The following is a 20643-nucleotide window of genomic DNA, read 5'->3' as shown; positions in this document are numbered from 1 at the left end:
TGTATTACGTGTATAAAAAAGGCAAAGCGAAAAATACAGCCTGATTCTAGAAAATACACTGCAAGGAAAGCATTAGACGCTTCAAAGAGTTAACCCTAGCAGGGCCAGCCAACAGGTCCCAGGCCTGGGATTCCGGGAGAGGCCCCAGGGCACGTGGGAGGCACCCTCGCAGGGCGCCCGGGAGTAGCCGAAACGCGCGCGCCCTGGAGAGATGCCGGGCGGGCACGCGCGGGCGGCGGCGGCGGCGGCGGCGGCGGCGGCGGCGGCGGCCGCTCAACCCGAGATGCAGGCGCTGTAGTAGACGGCGCTGCTGGCGTCGGACAGCGCGGCGATCAGGCTGCTCTCCTCGGGGCAGGACATGGCGCGCGGGCCCAGCTTGGCCAGCGCCACGTGGTACGGGAGCCCGGCGGCGTCGGGCCGAGTCCGGCCGCAGTTGAGGTACTGGTCGAACTCGGTGAGGTCCACGTCGGCCCACAGGTCGGCGCTGGGCCCCAGCGTCTCGGCGCCCTCGGGCGGGGGGGCCTCGGGGGGCGGCGACAGCGGGCCGGGGAACGGGCCGGCTGCGGGCGCGGCCAGGGCGCCGTAGTAGAGGCCGGCGAGCGGCGCGGCGGGAGCGGGCGCGGTCCTGAGCGCCTCGGCCGCGGGCGCCCCGTAGCCGCCGCCGGGGTCCCGGGGCAGCTCGGCGGGCGCGTAGGGCGCGCGGAAGGCTCGGAGCGCGCAGTCCTCGGGCGCCGCGGGCGGCGGGAAGAAGGCGGCCTCGCCGGGCTCCAGGCCGTCCAGCGGCGAGCGCTCGGGCGTGGGCAGCCCCAGGCCGTCGAACTCGGCGCCCAGCGGGGGCAGCTCGCGGAAGGCACGGGCCGCGCCGGGCGCCGCGGAGAAGGGCTCGGGGGGCGGCGGCGGCGGCGGGGGCGGCGGCGGCGGCGGGCGGCGGCGGCGGGGGGGGCGCCAGGCCCGGGAGCAGGAGGCCGGGCTCCAGCCGCCGGGCCTTGCGCGCCTGCTTCTTGCGGCGCGGCCGATACTTGTAGTTGGGGTGGTCCCGCAGGTGCTGCACGCGCAGCCGCTCCGCCTCCTCCACGAAGGGCCGCTTCTCCGCCGCGCTCAGCTCCTTCCACGCCTTGCCTGCGGACCGTGGGTGCGGGTCAGCGGGCCCCGCCCGGCCCCCGCCCGGCCCCCGCCCGGCCCGGCCCCAGGTCCCTCCCCCCACCCCCCGCCCCCCACCCCCGCCCCGCGCCCTTCCCCGCGCGCCCGCGCCCCTCACCCAGCATCTTGCTGAGCACCGCGTTGTGGAGGTCCGGGTTCTGCTGCGCCAGCCGCTTGCGCTCGTCCTTCGCCCACACCATGAAGGCGTTCATGGGCCGCCGGATGCGCGACTCGTCGGCAGCCTGGCGCTCCCCGCGGCCGGCCGGGCTGAGGCCATAGCGCCCCGGCTCGGGGCTTCGCGTCGGGCTGCGCTGCGGGCTGGGCGGCGAGGCGGGAGCGGCGGGCGCGGCGAGGGCGGCGGGGGCGGCGGGGAGGCCGCGCGGCTCAGCGGCGGCCCCGGGTCCCGGGGCCCATGCACAGTCGCGGCGGGCTGGCGGGTCGTCCTGTGCGCCGTAGCCGGGCGGCGATCTCTGCATTCCAGCTGGGCGCGGCCTGGGCGGAACGGAGCGCGGGAGCGCGGAGGGTGGGAGAGCGGGCACTTCGGGAGCCGGGCTCGGAGGGCAGGGCGGACGGCGGTGGAGACGGCGGTGGCCTCGGGCCGGGTGGGCGCCCAGATATAGCGGCGCGGGGCCAATAGGCGGCGGGGCGGGGCGGGGCGGGCTGGGGCCGCCCCCTCCCCGGGGGCTCCCTTTCTTCTCCGGCCCTCCGGATTCCACCGCAGCCTCCTTCGCGCGGCTGCCCCCGCACCCTCTCTGAAGGAGGGACCGCCACCCGCCCCCCTCCCAACACACACACACACACACAGTGGGAACGGGCCGCCGATGTGGGCTGGAGCTTGGAAGGGGGCGTCCTCGCGGGGACTGTCAGACTTTCAGAGACGAGGTGCCGTCCCCACCCACGGAGTCAGACCCCCGGACGGCAACTGGGGGAGGCTGGCTGCCCACCCCCACTCCCCCCCCCCCCCCCCGTGAGTGGGACATATTTTAACCCCATGTTCCTGGGAAGCTTCCCAAGAACGCTTCCTGGAGTCTAGCTCAAAAGTACCGGGCACTTTGGGGAAAGCGCCCTGTGTCTTGGGAGAGCGTGTTCTGGATAACCCCAGGGTATCTGGCCCCCACCCCTCCCGTACATGTGGAGTCTTCACGACTGGGGGCTTCGAGCTCCTCCTGTCTGTCCATGGAGTTAAAAGAGTTGGTCTTCGTGCCCCCTCCATCACTCCCAAACCCACTGCAAACAGGTCAAACCTCAGCAGTAGGTGCCCCGGACGCTTCCCACAGTGGGAGGGAGCCCAGAGGGCAGAGGAGCCTCCAGGGAAGGCGCTGAGCCCGCGGCCTTGTTCCTCCTCCCCTCCGGGACCCGTTGGGGTCAGGGGGTGGGACCAGTGGTAACTGGTTGCCCTGCCCCGCTGGGGCCACCGCTGCCACATTAGAGTGAAGCTGGATCCAGGGCTGGGGCAGGTGGAGGGGAGCGGGGGAGCCCCTCCCCTGGGCCGCCAGGCCTGCGAGCGTTTCCAGAGGAGCTTCCTGGCAGTCCAGGAGGGGCTTGGGCTCCAGAAGCTGAGGAGTCCGAGGGGTCTCCCTGAGGGCTGTTTCCCTACCCTCCTGCTGAGGGGCGTTCTCTTGGGGGTGGGAGGAGCGTGCTTTCCAGCTCTGGGGTGGGATCTGAGTTTTCGCTCCTGCACAACTGTTTGCAGCCTGGGAGCTGGGCAGCCCTCCTTCCCATGTCGCGGAGCCTCTGCCCCAGGTGCTGGCAGCTCCGTGGCTCAGGGCCACGGGTGTCAGCGACCCTGGGCTAGGGCACGTAGGCAGTGCTTGTGAGTGGGATGGCTCCCCCCATTGCCTGCTCCTGAGCTTTCCCCCCGTGGGAAAGGCCCACAGCCCGACAGGGGTCCCTCAACCCGAGGGCTGTCGGATGTCCGTCCTGTCCCCTCATCGGGTTCTGTCGTGTAGGGTCTTGTCCGTTGGCCGGAGGACTAGAGCGTCGTGCGTCCCAGACTGTTTTCCGGATGCCCCGGGCCCCAGAGCTTAATCCGCAACGTGGAGCCTGTGCCCCACTGGGAGCAGTCAAGGCGCCAGAAGTGGGTTCTCTGGGTCGAGGGGGAAGGTTAGCAGGAAAGAACATGGGGCCCTGGGGTGGCCCCACAGGGCTCCCCAGCCTGGGAGCCCACAGGCCCACGGGCCTCTCCTGGCAGGGCCAGCTCCCGTCCGACCAGTGTAAGAGGGTGGACTGGGCATCCTGACGGGAGGGGCGATGCGCGAGGAAGACTGTGGGTCGAAGGATGGGTCCCGGGAGCCGGCACCCGGCAGAGACTACCTTTGCCCTGCTGGGTGTGGTCTGGGCTTCCCAGGGCCTGGCTTGGCGAGGGCAGCAGCTCTCTGGGATGACGGTCACTGGGGCTCGGGGAGGAGGCCCACTGGGTCCTCCACTGCGGCCTCCCCCCACATCGGGATGGATTTTCAGTCCCCCCCCCCCCCGGGCCCTGCCTGGCCCTCTGCAGCTCCCGAAAGCCCAGGTTTGACCAAGCTGCTCCAGAAGCGGTTACCCACCAGCGGTAGCAGCACCCAGCGCTACCTCGCCAAGGCAGTGCCCCGCATCCCCCAGGGTTGCCGCCTCATCTGGCGCCAGCCGAGGACCCTCCCTCTTGGCAGAGTAGCACCTTGTGCTGCTCGGGGGGGGGCCAGCTGTCGTGTCCTGTGGGCCGGGGCTGGGTGGGGCAAGAGGAGAGCCTCTTGGGGTGCCCCCTACCTCTTTGGGGTCAGGCTACCCTCCTGTGTGTGCTGCGTGGCAGGGGTGAGGACCGTGGCTCTGGCCCACGGTCCGGACGGGAAGACAGTGGCGGAGCTGGGGGTGGGGACTGCAGTCGGGGTGGCCCTGACCTCGGAGGAACAGGGCTGGGGGACTCCCCCAGCGCTATACAAGGGCCGGTGTGGGTGTGGTCAGCTGTTCTGGGGGGAGGGGCATCAGCTGTGCGTGTTTGTGTGTTTGTGTGTGGTCTCTGTGTCTGCGTGGTGGTGAAGGTCTGTGTGTCTGTCTGCCTGAGTGTGGAGTGAGGTTGGCTCTAGTGTTGGAGTCTGCCCAAGGCCTTAGGAGCCAGACAGAGGCTGGACCCTGCCGTGAGATGGGGTCCCACAGGGTGTGGAATAGGGGTCCTGCTCAGTGAAGGCCTCACCCTCAACACCTACCAAGGGAGGGGTCCCCAAGACTTCTCTGGAGTGGCCCCAACTCTGTCCGAAGTGGGGGTGAGTCGTGAGTCCGGGGCATTCCTCTGCCTCCAGAACCCATCTCTGTCTGACCTGGCCCAGCTTGGCTACTGCTCACCCTTGTGGGGGCCTTGTCTGCAGCCCCCAGCTCCCCAGACAGAAAGGGGGAGTAGAGGGGCAAGCTTTCCCTGCGAGCGTGGGGCTGGCCCGAGGGCCGAGTGGACACTGCCCTCCCCGCCCTCCACCCACTTCCTCTCTCAGCCAGGACCAGAGAATGCTGGGCAGTCCCCCTCCGTGCTGGGTGGGGGGTTGGCTGGGCTCTGGGAGTGGCAGACCTCCCAGGCGCTGCCCGGGGCACAGACCTCACAGGCTCCCACCCACCCAGCCCTGGCTGCTGCAGGAGCAGGGAGGCTGGGACCAATTACCCAGTCCCTTGGGGCCGGACCCTCCTTCTCCTGGAGGGTGGGGGTGGGGGTCCCTGTTAGACACAGGTCCAGGTAGAAGGGACTCTCTTGTCTTCTGAGACCTTGGCTTTACAGCCAGGCTGCTCGCGTCAGATCCCACCCTGTGGTCGTTGAGACCAGGGCTCTGGGCCCGGCCCTCGTCCTGGTCCTCCTTGAGGCCGCTCCAGGGGCTGGGGCGGGGGTGGGGGGGGTGGGGGAGGCAAGGCGCAGGATCAGCCTCAACCTTTGTGCAGGGCTCAGGGCTTCTGAGGAGGCTGCCCAATGGCCTAGTACCAAGTGGGCACGTGCATGTGCATGGGGGTCCCTCGCCCAGCGACAGGCCTGGTTCAGGTGGGCACCGGAGCTCATGCCTGAGGACAGCTGGCTTGCCCCGCCCCGTGCCTTCTTGCTCTCAGCCCTAGGATGCTGGGCCTGCTGTGCGCAGAACCACGGGGGTTCTGAACTTTGGGCCTTGCCCCTGGGAGAAGGTGGGGGTGGGGGTGGGGGTGGGGGTGAGGAAGCAGGTCTGGGCGCTCAGGCTCATAGGCAGCAGCTCTCGAGAGGGTCAGCTTTGGCGTCACAGTTGGCCGCAGGCGTGTGGACCTGAGTCCACGGGCTGGGCTGGGTGTTGTGGGAACGAGGGTGTCAGCGTGCTCTGGGGGGTGTCGGACTGGCTGAGGGTCTCGAGCCTTTTGGATGAGCAGAGGGGGTGGACGTGATGGTGTCACTGTGGGCCCTTCAGGTGCTTGGTGAGGGTCTGCCCCTGAGTGCTGGGGGGGCTGGCAGGGCTGAGCAGGTGGGGGGGGGGGCTTCTCTGGGTTGAGAGGCACAGGGCCTTGTGGGTGTCTGGAGGGCGACAGATGAGCCTTGGGTCCCACGTGGGAGGAGTGACTTCCGTAGACGGTCAAGGTGCCCAGGCTGGGGTGTTGCGCTGAGTTGGGGTGTTGGGCTGTGTGAGCCCTGGCGGGGGGGGGGGGGGCGTTGTGTGGCCGTGTGTGTCCTGGGGGTTTCTGCGAGCTGTGTGGGCCCCACTCAGGCTCAGCAGGGGCTCCATGGGAACCGGGCTCTAGGTTTCCGTGGCAACAGCAGGGAGGAGCCAGGAAACGCCAGCTCAGGAAGGAAGGCCACAGCTGTGAGGAGGGAGCCGAGGGCCAGGCTGCCTGAGCAGGCGCCAGACACTCTGTCTGTCCGGTCGTCCGGCGGGCCAGGCCTGGAGCTTCTGTCCCACTCTGCCCCCAGTGCCCCCCAGTGAGGGCACAGGGCAGCTGCTGGCATGGCTGTCTTTATTCACATCAGCGTGGCCTGGGCCTGGGTCTGCCGGTGTCCTAGCCCTATAGGACTTGTGCCCTGCACCCCCCCCCCGGCCCCCCAGGGGCTCTTGGAGAAGCAGAGGGGGGGCTGTCTGTGTGTCCCACGTGGGGAGGGGCGCTGTGGGCATCCTGGGCAGTGCCCACCCTGACCTCTCTGCCCTCGGATGGCTGGGCCTCTCTCCTGCCAGGGTCTGGTGACAGTCCTCAGCTGTTCTGGGAATGGTGGAGAGAAGGCGCAGAGCCCCCCCGAGGGCCCTGCCGCTATACTTCTTTGCTGCTGCTGCCCTAGCTGTGCTGACAAGTGGCTTTGACAAGTGGCCCTCACTCAAGGGCAAGAATCATTCATTCATGCATTCATTCGTTTGTTTCTATGTGCCTGCTACGAACCCAGCTCTGTTCTATGAGATGGGGGTCTGGCAGTGAACAAAACAGACCCAGGTCCTTGCCCAGGGTTGGGGGTGCGGTTTCCCGTTCCGATAGAGAGGGACAGACAATCAACAAATCCACAAGCAGGTTAGAATATGGGGTGCCAGGCTGCAATGTGCAAGAAGGGTGCTGGCAGATGTGGAAGAGGAAGGAGGGGCTGTGTCAGGGGGGCTTGCGACCTGTTGTTCCGTGAGGTCACTTTTGAGCCAACCCCAGAAGGAAACATGTGAAAGAGATGAGGGGATGCACAGAGAAGAGTGTTTTACACAGCATGAGCAGCACGTGCAAAGGCCCTGGGTCACAGAGGTGTGCTGGTATGTAGGATAAGTGGGGAGTGCAGAAGGGAGGGGACAGGTTGCTGTGTGGGGCCTGGGAGGGTCTCTCTCTTTTTTTTTTTCCCTCTGAAGGAGAGTTGGTCACTTTAGGAGGGTTTTGAGCAGAGGAGGGGTGTGATGTGACTTAGTTTTCACAGCCTCAGCTCAGCTGCTGTGTGGAGATGTGCGGCTCAGCAAGGATGGACTTAGTATCAGGAGAGAAGGGGAGGAGGGCAGCTCCCGGAGCAGGCCTCGCTCCTCAGCCGAAAACTGCCTCCCTGAGGAGTTTCCTTGGTCCCCCTCCAGGAGGGCAGGATTGGTGTGCCTGGACCCCTGGGAGAAGCTACCTTGGGGACCCCGGGTTTGGTGCCCTGGGAGTGAGACTGCCTCCTTTCGCCTATGGCCCGTGACCACCCCCGACACCCCCACCCCCCACCCCCCGCCTGGGGCCCCTGGGGATGGGGAGGGTGGAGTGGCCGCCAGGCTGGCTGGCAGGGCAGGGAGGCTGCGTTTCTGGGAATTGTGTGGGGGGAAGCACATTGTTAGAGCCTGGAGCAGGCCGCCAGGACTGCATGTGGCCTCTGGGGGATGCCTTCTGCCTCCCCCAAGTGCTGCCTCTGGGGGAGGGAGCTGGGCCTGGGCCAAGGTTATGGGCTGGAGTGGGGACTTTCCTATAGATGCTACCCTGGGTGGGCAGCTCTTCCCATTCTGCAGACTGGGAGACTGAGGTCCAGAGAGAGGGCTGCTGCAGCGGCAGAGCCGAGATATCTGCTGGTGCACGGGATGAGGCCTCTTGCTGGGCATGAGTCTCTGGTCACTGCCCTGCCTGACTTCAGAGGCCAGGATCTGAGGGAAGCCCTGATGGGGTTGGCTGGGGTCACGGCCCCGCAGTGACACCGTGGTGGCCGCCCTGGCGGCCTGGGGGGTCCGGTGGATGTAGAAACAGCTGGTCACCTAGGCCCGGGGAGAGCTGCCTAAGGGTAGTGGACAACGTGTGGGGGCTTCTGGGGCTGCAAGATGCCCCCACACCCTGTGGCCATGGGAAGCAAGAGGTGGGGCTCGATGTGAGTTCAGTGGCTTGGGCCTTCCCACTGAGGCCCCTGCCTCAGCCAGAAAGGAAGCACGGATGCGACCTGCTTGGGTCATGGCCGGCTTTGGGCGAGCAGGGGGCGGGGGACGCAAATAGAAAAATAAATGGCCTGAGCTTCCGATGTTTCCGGACTGAGGATGGGGGAGGGGCAGGCCTCTGGGCCAAAGGTGTGGTCCAGCCTATGTGTGGTGGACCCTGGGGGTGTCGCTGGGGTGTCCCCAGGTCCCTGTCGGGGCTGTGCCTCCCCCTGAGCCCCCAGGGTAGGGCCGGGCTCCACACAGAGGAGGGCTCCTGAGGGCCGGCCCGTGCAGCTCTCTTCTCTGGGGGCTGCCCCATGGCGCCGTCTTGGGTACCCTCACTTCCAGGCGGCCTGCGGAGGGTCCAGGAGGGCCTTCTGGAGTAAGACAGGCAGGGAGGGTCTGGGAAGGAGTGCACGCTGCCTTCCGTCCCTTGGGGGTTCCTCTCTGCTTCTTGCTGGTTCCCCTTCACCTCTGACCTCCGATCGGGAGCTGCTGGACCTCCACCCACACGTCTACGTTTTCACGGCTCATGGTCTCCTAACCCAGCCCAGCCCGGACCTGCCTTGACTCAGCTCTCAACTCTCTGCCCCCACACCCCCCTCCCCTGCTTCAGCCCATCTTAGCAGGAGATGCTGGGAGTCCTGGAGGGAGGGCCCCATCTGGTTCTAGATCTGTGGGTCAGGCCTTCGGCCTAAAGCAGCAGGAGACATCAGCCCTGAGCTGGCCCTCCCTGGGGGTGGGGGTGGGGCCTGCCTTTAGGGCTCCCTTGCTGGGTGGTGGCTGGTAAGTGTGGGTCTCTTACTGCCCACCCACTGCGGGTTATTGTTTTTTCCTTCCTTCATGAAACACATATTTACTGAGCAGCTATTAGGTGTCTTGGGCTGCAGATGCGGGTGGAACGAAGGCCTGGTTTTCCCAGCTGACAGTCCTTGGGAGCCAGCTCGTGGACAGTCCCAGGGGGTTTTGAGTGTCTGTGCACGTGCGCCCTCAGGTATGGCCAGCGTGTGCACACGTGAGCAACTGTCTCCCCTGTTGCGTGTGGCTAGACGGGGGAAATGAAGTTCTTCGTTTGCAGAGGGGTCAGGGTAGGAGGCCTGGACCAGGAAGGGGACCAGGAAGGCCCCCGCCCTGGAGTCCCCTAGTAGGGGTACCCCCCTAGTAGGGGTACAGCGAGGTTTACATACCACTCCCCCCGGGAGAATCCCGTGGTTGTGACGCTACCCTCTTTGACCAGTTTTCTGAGGGTGCTGGATGGCCCCAGGGGCTCAGGCGGCTTGTTGGGGAGTAAGTTCCCAAGGTTGAAGAGGGTCCACGAGGGGTCTGCGGTGGGCTGTGAACATCCTAAGCAAGGTTCCAAAGGTCGTGAACTCATGAGGGGCCCCGTGACCAGGAACTTCTGAAGTGGAATACTGAGAATTTTGGGGTTGGTGGGTGCTGCCCCAGCGAGGGTGGGATCCACCTACAGCCCCCACAGGTGAGGGTCTCTCTCCACGACTAAGCACAGCCCCACTCTGGCTACTTCTCAGTTGTGGCCAGAATTGGCCTCCGAAGGGGTAGGGTGGTGGGTAGCTGGCTGGCCTGCTGGTCTGTGGCTCCCTCCCGCCACCTAGAGGCCGCTGCTCGTTCATCAAGGGCCACAGAGGCCTCCGGGCAGGATCACCCTACTTGGTCCCTGGGCACTCATGCATGCAGCATGGGGCCATACCCTGGACTGCACCATGGCTCAGGGCTCCTGTCACAGGGGAAGGGCTGTGGCCTCCAGGTCTCCAGCTTGGAAGCACCCTGCCTCCTCTGCCACCCAGCCCCACCTATTCTGTCCTCCTCCCCAACACCTGCCCCACCCTGGGCCACCCCACTGCAGCCTTGCAGCCCAGTCTTTTGCTGGAGACCACCTGGTTTCTCGTGGGGGAGAAAGGGTCCAAGGCAGGAGGCCCAGGATTCTCACCGTGGCTGCGTAGCGGAAGGGCCCTAGTTCTCAGCTGACAGCCTCTTCTCTGGCCCATGACCTTACTCTGGTGCCATGTCATGGGGCCCGAGCAGAAAGTCAAATTCATAGGGTTACAAAGGAAACCAGTTACAGCGCTACACAGCTACCAAAGGATTTCCTAAAACGTGTGATACAGAAAAACAAAAAACGTGTGACACGGAAACCTAAGCGCTTCTTCACCGCTGCAGATTCCGGCAGCAGTGACCACCCGGGGCACCGGCAGGGTGGCCGTGGAGGGAAGTGGCTCCCGTCTGTGCTGTGGCCAGTCCTGGCACTGCTGTGAGATGTGGGCCATCGCTCCATTCAAAACCAAAGGGACAATACGCTTCCACTAGAGGTCAACGGGAAGGACACGAAGATTCCTTCCCACCTGGTTTCTTCCTGATAGGGTGTTGGTCCCTGAGCCCCAGGTTGAGACTGCGTCCTGCTCTCCCGGCCACCCCACCAAGTCCGCCTCTTCAGCTCCCAGACCTGCCCCGTCTCCCCCTAACCCCCCACAGTCCCTGTCCTGTGACTGCCTCTGTTCTTCCCAGCAGCGCGGACCAAGTCATGGGGCTGGGCACAAACTCCAGACCACTAGCCACCTCCCAGTTACGGCTCTGTCTGCACCATCTGCACACTTGGAACACAGCCCCCCGGCCTCCTGAGCCCCTGCCCGCCTCTGGGTGCCCACTGTTCAGAGTCCACCCTGGTTGGCCACAGTTCTGTGCTTCTGCCCCTGTGGACAGAGGGCAAAGACCTCAGGGCCCCACCCTTGGGTTACAAGAAGCAAGGGTCTTCATTCTTCACCAGCTCCCTAGGTCACGCATTAGAGTCACTTTTCTTTAAGGTTTATTTATTTTTTGAGAGAGAGACAGAGCACATGCAAACGAGCAGGGGAGAGGCAGAGAGAGAGGGAGAGACCGAATCCCAAGCAGGCTCCACACTCACCATGGAGCCAGACGCGGGGCTTGATCTGACAACAGAGGGACACCATGACCTGAGCTGAAATCAAGAGTCAGAAGGTTAACCGACTGAGTCACCCAGGCACCTGGTCTCACAATTACCTGGTCTGAAATTTAGCGAATGTGGGGCCCACAACACTATAGACGTCAGTTCTCTGGCTTCTACCCTCGCCCTAGAACTGTGCCCTGTCCGGCAAACCACTCAGCATCTGCATCACTGAGGAAGGGGCAGACATCTGGAGGGGATGCGAGCTCTGCCCCTCCCCAGCCCTCTCACTGCCAGCGCCATCCCTCCGACTTGAGTACCGTGTGGCCACTCCCAGGGACCTCCAGCAGCAAAGGTGACCACTGCACTGCTCACGCTGTGTCCCCTGATCTGTTGTTCTCAACGCATGATTTGTACCAACTCACATCGTCCTGAGAGCAGCCCTCTGAGGCAGACAATGTTACCATCTTCGTTTCACAGATGGGAAGACCGAGGCGCACAGCGGTTAACGACTGGTCTCAAGGGCAGAGCCCGGGATTCACAGCCGGTAGCTGACTCCTGAGGCAGGAGCCTTGCCCAAGCGGCCTCTCCCAAGTCCCCCGGCACCTTCTGAACCGCAGCCCCGGCTTCTTCCAAACCCTGCATCCGGCTACTGCTCCCTCCCACCTCCGGGCGCCCCGCACCAGGGCTCAGGGGCCAGAATCCAGGCCAGAGAGCGCAGGGGGTCCGCGCAGGCTTGGGGGTGGGGTGGGGTCGGGGGGGGGTGTCTCCCGCCGGGTCCGGCTGTCCCCGGACGGCCGAAGGTGGAAGAGGAGCGTTCGAAGCGGATGGAGATAGGGGACGGACCCCAAGGTGCCTTTGTGGGTCCCACGTATCTGGACCCCGGGCAGCTCCCGGGCGGAGGGCCGGGGTGGGACTTCCTCGGGGTCGCGCAGGGGCCGGGACTCACGTTCTGGCCTCGCGCTACCGCAGCGCCCTCCGCCGGCTAACCGCCTCGCGCGGGGGCTCGTGGGATTGTGAGTCCTCCGGGCCCGTCGTCCTTCGGCGACGGCCCGCGTCAGGACTACACTCCCCAGGAAGCCATGCCGAGCCGCATGGTTTCTGGGAGTTGTGGTTCAGCGCGTGGCGAGCGCGCGCGAGGCGGGCGGCCGCGAGAACTACATGTCCCAGGATGCAGCGCGGCGGCCGCGGGGGCCGGGGGTTTGAACGGAGGGTCTCCCGCCCGCGGCTGGGCTGCGTCGGCTGCGACGGGTGCGGGAGGCGGCGACGGCCGGGGCAGGGGGTCTAGGCCCGGAGGCTGAGGCTGGCGCGGCGGGCGCTGGGGGCCCTGCCCCCGTGTCGATGATGGGCAAAGAAGAGGAGATTGCGCGGATCGCCCGGAGGCTGGACAAGATGGTGACCAAGAAGAGTGCGGTGAGGGGCGCGGGCCGCCAGGACCCCGGGACCCCCGCCCCGCCGACCCCTGCCGAGCCTGCCGAGCCCCCTTCAGGGTCGGGGAGACCACCCGAGGGGCAGGACGAGACCCCGCCCCAGCAGAGACTCCCGGGACGCGGGGAGACCCCCGTCGGTGGCCGAGACCCCTGCCCTGGGCCAGCCCTGCCCTTCACTCCCGCACCCACGGCAGAGGCCGCAGTCGGGCCTGGACCTTGTCCCTGGAGCCGCCCTCTCTGGACTCAGACCCCAGCTACCAGGCTGAGATCTCGCAGACCTGAGACCCGTCTCCTTACTTGCCCCCTAACTCTGGACTCCCCCACCCCACCCCTACCAGGGCCGGCCAGCGGAAGCATTCCTCGGTCCCGCCCCTCAGGCCTTGCGGAGTCCCCAGCCCGTTCAGACCTCTTATTGGCTGCCCCGCCCCCCCCCTGCCTTCCTCCTTCTCAGCCTGGGCATCCTCACAGTTTCCCTCTCGCTCTCAGGACTCTCCGCAGACAGCTTCCCTCCCCCTCCCCCCCCCCCCCCCCCCATCCCGACTCAGAGCCCTCTGCCCCACCCTGGGTCTCCCACATCCTTTCTCAGTGTGCAAGAGTTTGGAGTGTGAGATTGGACCCCCTTTTCTCCTGGAGCTACAGCGCTTAACTCTGTTGGGCCTGGGGTTGTGGCCCTCATACCCCTTCACAAGCGGGCCAGAGGCCTTTCCTGGTGGAGAGGCCCCCCTTTTCCTCTGTATCTGTCCCTGCCCTACAAGAACCAGATTTCCCTAATAAATTCTTTCCCTTCCTTAGCCAGGACTCAGCCAGCAGCAACTGGGGAGTGGGTAGATATGTAGAGACCCCTGCTTAAGACCCTTGGGAGGTCTGGTGAGCCTGGCCTGGGAGTGCTTTGGTGCTAGAGCCCCCCGCCCCCGCCAGCTGTGCTCACTATGCTGCCCGGCCTCTGTTGTCCTGTGGTCAGTGAGCCTTTGTAGGAGGCTGTGTCATGATCCCTAAGAGGAAGCAGGTAGATGGGGTTCCAATTGCAGCTCGTCTTCAGCTTTGAGATTTTGGCAACCTGTGTACCCTCACATGGAAGCATCCTTCGTGGGTGGCACCTGCCTTTAGGATGTTGGGAGGGGTCCTGGCTGGCTTCCCGAGAGGCTGAATAAACACAACCTGCCCTCCCCTGCAGACTAAGAATAGGGAGGTGGTGGAGGAGGCTCAGTCACGGGCCTGAGATGCCTGGACAGCCGCCCCAGGGCTGTCCGCCTGCACTGGTGCTTCGGGTGGTTTTTGGGATTAAGCAGGCTCGTCCTGGGTCCCCGGTGACCAGGTTCTGGACAGGGGTCTACACTGGGGCCAGAGGGGTGGCTGGCTCCCACTCATTCATTCATCCAGCAAGCGGCACCCCCTCCACACACATTGTCTTCATACCCCTGGGAGGCCGTGGGCAGCACAGAGCAAGGGTGTGGGAACAATCTTTAGCTGTTTCCAGAGATGACCAGAGAAAGAAGCTGCTTCCTCTCTTGAAGGAGACAGCACCCCCCAGGTGGGGACAGAGATGGGTTATAGAACCCATGGAGGGCTGGTTGGGGCCAGGTAGAGCTGGGAGGAGGGTGTATGCAGGTCGAAAGCACGGCCACAGCGTGAATAGAAGCTCCAGGGGAGATTGAAGAGGGGGTGTCGACCACCCTCTAGACTGGGAAGGCAGTCTAAGGGGTTTGGGGGTGCTGTGGCATGGGCAGTGAGAGCCAGCGGCGGTTCTAGTCCCTGTGAGGCTTCTTGGGGATTTGGGAGCCATGATGGGAATTGTGTTTATGCCTCTGGTCTGGAGCCCATGAGAAACTGACCTTACACAGCCCAAGGCTCTGTCTCAGGGAAAATGATCAGTGAGCAGCACTGTGTCCTTGGCTCTGACAACCATCTTCCTTCCCTGAGGAGATCACCTCAGGGCTGGACTCTGCACAGGCCGAGGGGCAGAGCCCGCTGGGGGTGACAGGGAGGGGGCTGCAGAACAGAGGTGCTACCCAGATTGTGGGCGGGTGGGGGGGCCGGGGGCGGCTGGGAGTGGGGCCAGCCCTTCCCACGGCCTGTGCTGCAGGACATGGGGCGCTCTCAATCTTGGGTGGCTGGTCAGGTTACTTCTGTCCCCTTCATGTCAAGGGAGAGACCCATACATTAAAACACAGCGGTGTGTTAAAAAGTGAAGCATCTGTGGAAGAGAGCAAAGCAGGGGAGGAGGATGGGGGTGTTGCATGGGTTGTGATTTCAATGTTAAGTAGAAGAGGTCTTGCCAAGAAGGTGTCATCTGAACAAACTTTTGAAGGCGGGAGAGTACAAACCTGTAGCTATTTGGGAGGTATTTCTATGGCAGCGGGGGCAGCAGGTGCAAAGGCCCTGGGGCAAGCAACTTGGCACACTTGAACATTAAGCTGAGCCTCGAGTGGAGAGAATGGCCCATTTGGGCATGGCATTGGCATGGGAGAGAGCTTTGAAGAAACAAAGCTGTGGGGTGGGAGGGGGCAAGGTGGGAAAGGTGGCTGGCCTGAGGGTTCAGGCAAGGCCTGGAGGGATTGATGAAGGGCGAGGCCACAGGACTTGAATCTGGATATGGTGTAGGTGTGGGAGTAGAGCGTTTGGCCTCAGCAGGGGACACTGACCTTGCTTGGGTCGCCCCCTCTGAGCAGGTAGGGGGGCCACCTCAGGGTATGCTGCCAATCCACCTGTCCTGAGACCGGACAGGACAGTGAGTACCCCAGGGGCCCCACACTTGCACCTAGGTGTGGCACTGCTGCCAGAGAGGGGCTGAGGTCCTTGACGGTGTTTCCCGTAGCCATGGTTTGGTCAGTGACCCAAAATGCTGGGATTGAATGTACAAAGACGCTTTCCTTCTCGTCCTGACCCTCCCTGGGCACCTGACCACAGGTGGATCTCCAATTGTCACTGTTTGTGCCCCCCTACCCTTGTGTGTAGGAGGAGGTGGGATCATCCCACCAAGACCTTGAAGTCATTTATGAAGGTCCCCCTTCTCCTTCCAGGAGGGAGCCATGGACCTGCTGCGGGAGCTGAAGGCCATGCCCGTCACGCTGCACCTGCTGCAGGTAGGGCCCTGCGTGCCTCCTGCCCGGGACAGCTCCTGGGCACCTGGCAGGGCTTCCTGGCCCATGCCCTGGGCCTTGGTTGGCACAGGTGTCTGTCCCAGAAGAGACCGTCCCTGCCTTTGTTGCTGAGGAAGACAAAGGGGAATCCAAAGATAACCCACCCCGTTCCTTGCCGAGGTTCCTGGGTTCCACATGGGACAGTAACCCTCGGAAAGGCCGTCCGCCTCACAAGCTGGTCCCCACCCCCTGCCCTGTGGGAGCCTAGGAGGGTCTGCGAGAAGGGTCTGACTGCTGCCCCTCAGCCCAGGCTGCTTGCCTTGCAGTCTACGCGCGTCGGCATGTCCGTCAACGCCCTGCGGAAGCAGAGTTCTGATGAGGGGGTCATCGCGCTGGCCAAGTCGCTCATCAAGTCCTGGAAGAAGCTCCTGGGTGCGGGTCCAGCAGCAGGCTGAGAGCTGGGGCAAGGGGAACCCTGAGAAGCGCTGGTCAGCACTGTGTCGGGTGCTGGCAGTGCTGTCCCTGAGCCAGGGCCACCTGGGAGCGGGGGTGTGACAGAACAGGTCCAGGAAGGCTTGGGGCTGGGGGGAGAGGCGTTCCATGTAGAGCAAGGAGAAAAGAAAGTTCAAGATAGGAGCAGGACTGCATTGAGGGTGGCTGGGGGGCCCTGCAGGGACCTGGCACAGGCAGGTGGTCACACTGAGAGGTGTCAGGGCAGCTAGAGGGCAAGGAGCTGGAGGAGATGTGGGGGGAGAGGAAGAGGGGAGAAGGTTTGGGGGGCAAGGGGAGAGGAGAGGGGGCACAGCCACTCAGCACAGGGTGACTGGGGGTTGCAGAGATGCCGACTTCGGGACCCTGAGGCCCCCCTCCTCCACTCCCCACCTTCCCAGCCTCTCCTGGGCTCTATCCAAACCCTTGCGAAATGGGTCTCTTCTACTCCCGCGTGGCCATTAGCCCACGTGTTGGACAAGTGTGTTTCTCCTGGTGGTGTGGGGGCTGCTCCTTATCCCGTGGGCCGGTCCCCAGCACAGGCTAGGGTTTCAGGAACCTTGTGGGGGCGTGCTCAGTGGATGGCAGTTCTCTGTGACCCCCAAGGCCCAGTTGAGGAATGACCATGCCTCATCATGCTTCATCTGTGGGGGCTGTCACTTGGGGGGCTCCATACTCAAGGGTCACTTTGGGCAGATGGCAGTCCTCCCTGCCTGGATGGGCAGTGGGGTAGACCCCAGAGAAACCTTACAGGTGGCCTGTTTGAGGAGGGGGGTAGGAAAGAGGGGGTGGGGGCTGTCTTGGGACCTTCTGAGCGGGGAGGACAGAGGGCCCCAGTTGTGGAAGGCTCAGCAGCTAGGGGCCCCGGTGGGGTTCGGGTTGGTGGCCTAGGGCTGGTGGTCTGGCTAAGGCTATGTCTTGGTGGTGATCCGCTCCCTTCCCTGGCCTGGGCCTCCCCTCTGGCTCTGCCTCTCCCTAGCCAGCCTCCCCCTTTCCTGGCACCCGCAGATGCTTCAGACGCCAAAGCCAGGGAGCAGAGGAGGGGTGGACCTCTGCCCGCATCGTCCTCGAAGGAGGCCCCTGAGGCCCAGGATCCCAGGTAGCGTGCATCTGGAAGGCAGGTGCACACCCTCCTGCCCCCTGGGTGCCCCGTGCTCGGCAGATGAAGGTGCTGGTTTCCCTGTGCCCTGGGTCTGCTGAGGTCATACGAAGGCATCAGCCCTTTCGGTTCCTTGGAAGGGACTTTCCCCAGGGAGCCCGGCCTGGTCGGCCTCTTGCTGCACACTTCTCTTCCAAAGCTCCTCTGGACGCTGTCTTTCTAGCCCCAAGCGTCTGAGAGGTGAGGCTGTGTCCACCTGGCTGCACGGAGCTGCTACGTGTCCTGAACAGGCCTGTTGGGGGGGGGGGGGCTGTGCCACCCCTCCGCCCCAGCTGCACATCCACGTCCTGGGTCTGGTTCTCACTGGCCCACTCTGGCCAATCCCCCTCAGCCTGGTGTCACTTTGCTTCTGGACTCTTTTTCCCTTGGGTGCCCCAGCCTGCAGCATGATGCGAGTTCTGGGGGCACTGAGGTCTCGCTGCTGCCACCCCAGAGAGGGCAGTCATGGAGACTGGGGGTCCTCTGGGGGTGGGCTGTGGCCAATAGGCTGCTTTGCGTTTGACCCCACTGGGCAGAAGGGGCCGGGGGCCAGGAAGGGCTGAGCTCTGGATTTATAGCGTGGTTGCAGGACCGTGGGTTCGTCTGCTCCCCCCTGCACGTGTTGTTTTTCCTCCAGGAGGCCCCTGCTCCCACTGACTTAACCTGGGGGCCACAGGGTCACAAGATGCAGGGCTGTGAGGAGAGAGGGCTTGGTGGATGCAACCTGGTCGTCAGGTAGCTTGTAGGGAGTGCCCAGCGGCTCGAGGGGCATCTGCGCTGGGCACGGCCATCCGTGGTCTCGGGCAGCCACCAACACCATCTGCCTCTCCCTGAAATGGCAGCTGGTCTTGAGCAGCGTGGCCCTGCATCCGGCCTCCTGGAGGGTGGAGACCGTTACAGGTGATGCGGTCCCAATCGTGCCCTCGTTGGGAGAGTACACCCCACCCAGTTGGCTTTACCGCCTCTGACCAACTAGGCAGAGGGCATGGGGGCATGGGGGGCTGGACTGCAGGCGGGCAGGACCATGGGCTGCTGTCAAGGTAGAGCGACCAGGATGGGGGGGGATTGTGGCTGTATTGCTGGCTTTCCTGGTGGGGACCGGTGTGTCATGGGGGTATACGTGGCCCGAGCGGGCCTGTCTCTCTCCAGCCGCAAGAGGCCAGAACTGCCCAGGATGCCATCGGCCCCGAGGATCACCACGTTTCCCCCGGTGCCGGTCACCTGTGATGCCGTGCGCAACAAGTGCCGTGAGCTGTTGACCGCCGCCCTGCAGACAGACCGTGAGTGCCCTGGCGGGCGCTGCACAGCCTGCCTGGGGGTCCTGACTCCTAATACGCACCCAGACTTCTGGGGTGGCCCGGACTCTGCCTGCCCACAGCGGCCTGAGTTTAGAGGGTCCTGGGGGACAGCCCTCTCCCCTAGCCGTTGCAGCTGACCCCGGGTGTGGGGAGCAGGGGGTCTCTGGGGTCACCAGAGCACCCGGATCCTGGGCGTCAGGTGCGGGGCAGGCTGGAGGTGGTGGAGCCAGAGGGGCGGCTAGTCAGGGCTGCTTCTTGCAGATGATCACATGGCCGTCGGTGCAGACTGCGAGGGCCTGTCGGCCCAGATTGAGGAATATATCCTTTGCGCAGGGGTTTGGGATCTGGGACTTTCTGGTCGAGCTGTGAGGCCAGCCGGGCCCCGCTTCCCCTGGGGGCCACCACCCCAGTGCCCTCACCGGGTGGTCGGTCAGTTGGGTGGGCTCACCCGTCTTGACCAGGAGGGCCCTCCCCAGACCTGCTGAGGGATGGATTCTGCCTGCTGGTGGGGCGGGGGTCACTGGGGCTTTGAACCTGCAGCTGGGCCTTAGCCACGGCGGTGGTGGGGGGGGGGGGGTCTGGTGGCGGCCCCGCCCGGCAGCCCTTCCCCTCGGTGCCCGGTGTGGGTGGGTACTGAGTTGCTGGGCTCCCCTTCCCCTCCCAGCCCCTACCCCGACAGGGCCCCCACGAGGAGGCCCTCACTGGCCTCCTTCGGCTGGCCCGAGGGGGTGGGTGGAAGGCAGAAGCACTGGCCTCTGGATAGGTCCTTAAACACCTGCACGTATCTTCCGGGACGTGGGGAACACGGACATGAAGTATAAAAACCGTGTGCGGAGCCGCATCTCCAACCTCAAGGACGCTAAGAACCCCGACCTGCGGCGGAACGTGTTGTGCGGTGCCATAACACCCCAGCAGATCGCTGTGATGACGTCAGAGGTGAGTCCTGCGGGAGGGATGCGGGGGCCACCCCTGTGAGCAGTGGGTAAGTACACGGCTTCTTGCCCAGGAGATGGCCAGCGACGAGCTGAAGGAGATTCGGAAGGCGATGACCAAGGAGGCCATCCGAGAGCACCAGATGGCCCGCACGGGGGGCACGCAGACAGACCTCTTCACCTGTGGGAAGTGCAAGAAGAAGAGCTGTACTTACACGCAGGTGAGCTGCCGCTAGCCGTCCTCCCGGGGTCCCAGGGACTTGAGGGCAGCAAGAGGGGTGCCCGCACCTGCCCCCAGTTCTGTGGGGCGGGGACTGCACTTGGGTCCGGACACATGCACTGTGAATGTGTACTGACTGGGCCGGGGAGAGGGATGGCCACCTTTGGGACCTCCTCCTTGCCAGCACCCCTGGTCCCCAGTAAGCAGCGTCTCAGGTGGTGGTTCGCTCTGGGCACTAACGTTGGGGGGCGCTGGCCTCATCCAGCACGGAGGGGCCGCGAGGAACGTTGCACTGGCAAGGGAGTGGGTGGGGTAGGCTGCCTGGCGGTGGCCACAGGACTGTGCTCAGGCCCGTGGAGGTGGACACTGATGTGGACCTCGGGACACGTCAGGGGTCCCTGGTAACGGGAGAAGGGTTGGGGTGGCCGGAGGGTTGGAGTTACTGGCGCAGCCTCAGCACAGGTCACCCACAGGGGCCTGGGTGCTGCCATACCGCCCCTACCCGAGGGCATGGGTAGCCTCCCCAAGTTGTCACTTGATGGAAGACTTGCTGCTTGGGGCCTCTTGCTGAGTGACTGATCCCTGGGCCTGGGGTGGGGGGCTCTCACAGGTGCAGACCCGCAGCTCTGATGAGCCCATGACCACCTTTGTCGTCTGTAATGAGTGTGGAAACCGCTGGAAGGTAGGTGGGTGAGCCTTCTCTGGACGCGGGTGTCTCCAGCCTGTGTGGGATCTGTGTGATGTGAAATGGGGGACAGCTATGCCCAGCCAGCCTCCCGGGACTTGAGGCAAGGTGGGTGGAGATCCCAGCCCCGACTCTCGCCCTGCGGGGGTCACGGAGGCTGCGTGGTTGACGCCTCTCCCGTCTGCTGCAGTTCTGCTGAGCCCTCGTTGACATGTCTGAAGCCTTGGGCCGTGCCCAGCGTTGGCCATGGCCTTCCCCGCGTCCTCTGTCGACAGACATAGCTTCTGGAGACCTGCCCTGTGCCTACCTGGACTCCCTCAGAGGGCTGTGCACCCTGCCCCCCCCACCCTGCCTGCAGTACACCTTTCTTCCTCTTTCCCCCAAATTATTAAATGTTTCTTTTTGCCATGGTGTTGTTCCTGGCCCTTGCTTCTGGTGGGCCACGCACGGTCTTGGGCTGTGACCTGGGCCGCCCTTGCCCCCCCACCACTGGGGACGGCCCTCCTCCCTG

At 64.6% G+C, this 20643-nt stretch overlaps 2 protein-coding genes and 1 long non-coding RNA gene across 4 annotated transcripts; 1 reads left to right on the top strand and 2 right to left on the bottom strand.

Annotated features, from left to right (window-relative positions):
• Positions 1 to 207: 207 nt before the first annotated feature.
• On the bottom strand, positions 208 to 1888 carry SOX18 (SRY-box transcription factor 18). The gene is given in 3 exon segments (XM_053889980.1): positions 208 to 942; positions 944 to 1119; positions 1259 to 1888. Coding segments are annotated over 3 exon segments (1203 nt in total). The 5' UTR covers positions 1617 to 1888; the 3' UTR covers positions 208 to 273.
• An 8872-nt stretch (positions 1889 to 10760) lies between these two features.
• On the bottom strand, positions 10761 to 11396 carry LOC128773426 (uncharacterized). Its single transcript, XR_008417654.1, has 2 exons — positions 11286 to 11396; positions 10761 to 10914 (listed from the first exon to the last, which is right to left on the bottom strand). It is a non-coding gene; the product is annotated as an uncharacterized LOC128773426 (long non-coding RNA).
• Positions 11397 to 11985: 589 nt separating this feature from the next.
• On the top strand, positions 11986 to 20540 carry TCEA2 (transcription elongation factor A2). 2 transcript variants are annotated; one of them, XM_019426226.2, is made up of 10 exons: positions 11986 to 12273; positions 15311 to 15373; positions 15697 to 15802; positions 16868 to 16958; positions 18147 to 18277; positions 18557 to 18613; positions 19077 to 19231; positions 19305 to 19448; positions 20058 to 20129; positions 20323 to 20540. In XM_019426226.2, exons 1-10 carry the CDS (start codon positions 12202 to 12204, stop codon positions 20329 to 20331), a joined length of 900 nt encoding a protein of 299 aa, XP_019281771.1. In that variant the 5' UTR covers positions 11986 to 12201; the 3' UTR covers positions 20332 to 20540. The 2 variants fall into 2 exon arrangements, with proteins under 2 accessions (XP_019281771.1, XP_019281770.1); XM_019426225.1 differs by having other exon boundaries at positions 12029 to 12273; positions 19302 to 19448.
• The last annotated feature ends 103 nt before the right edge of the window (positions 20541 to 20643 follow it).

Source organism: Panthera pardus, unplaced genomic scaffold, assembly GCF_024362965.1.
Source record: "Panthera pardus isolate Hobbes unplaced genomic scaffold, ASM2436296v1 HiC_scaffold_25, whole genome shotgun sequence".
Taxonomy (NCBI): domain Eukaryota; kingdom Metazoa; phylum Chordata; class Mammalia; order Carnivora; family Felidae; genus Panthera; species Panthera pardus.
Note: the sequence above shows the minus strand (reverse complement) of the source record. Positions and strands in the feature narration are given on the sequence as shown.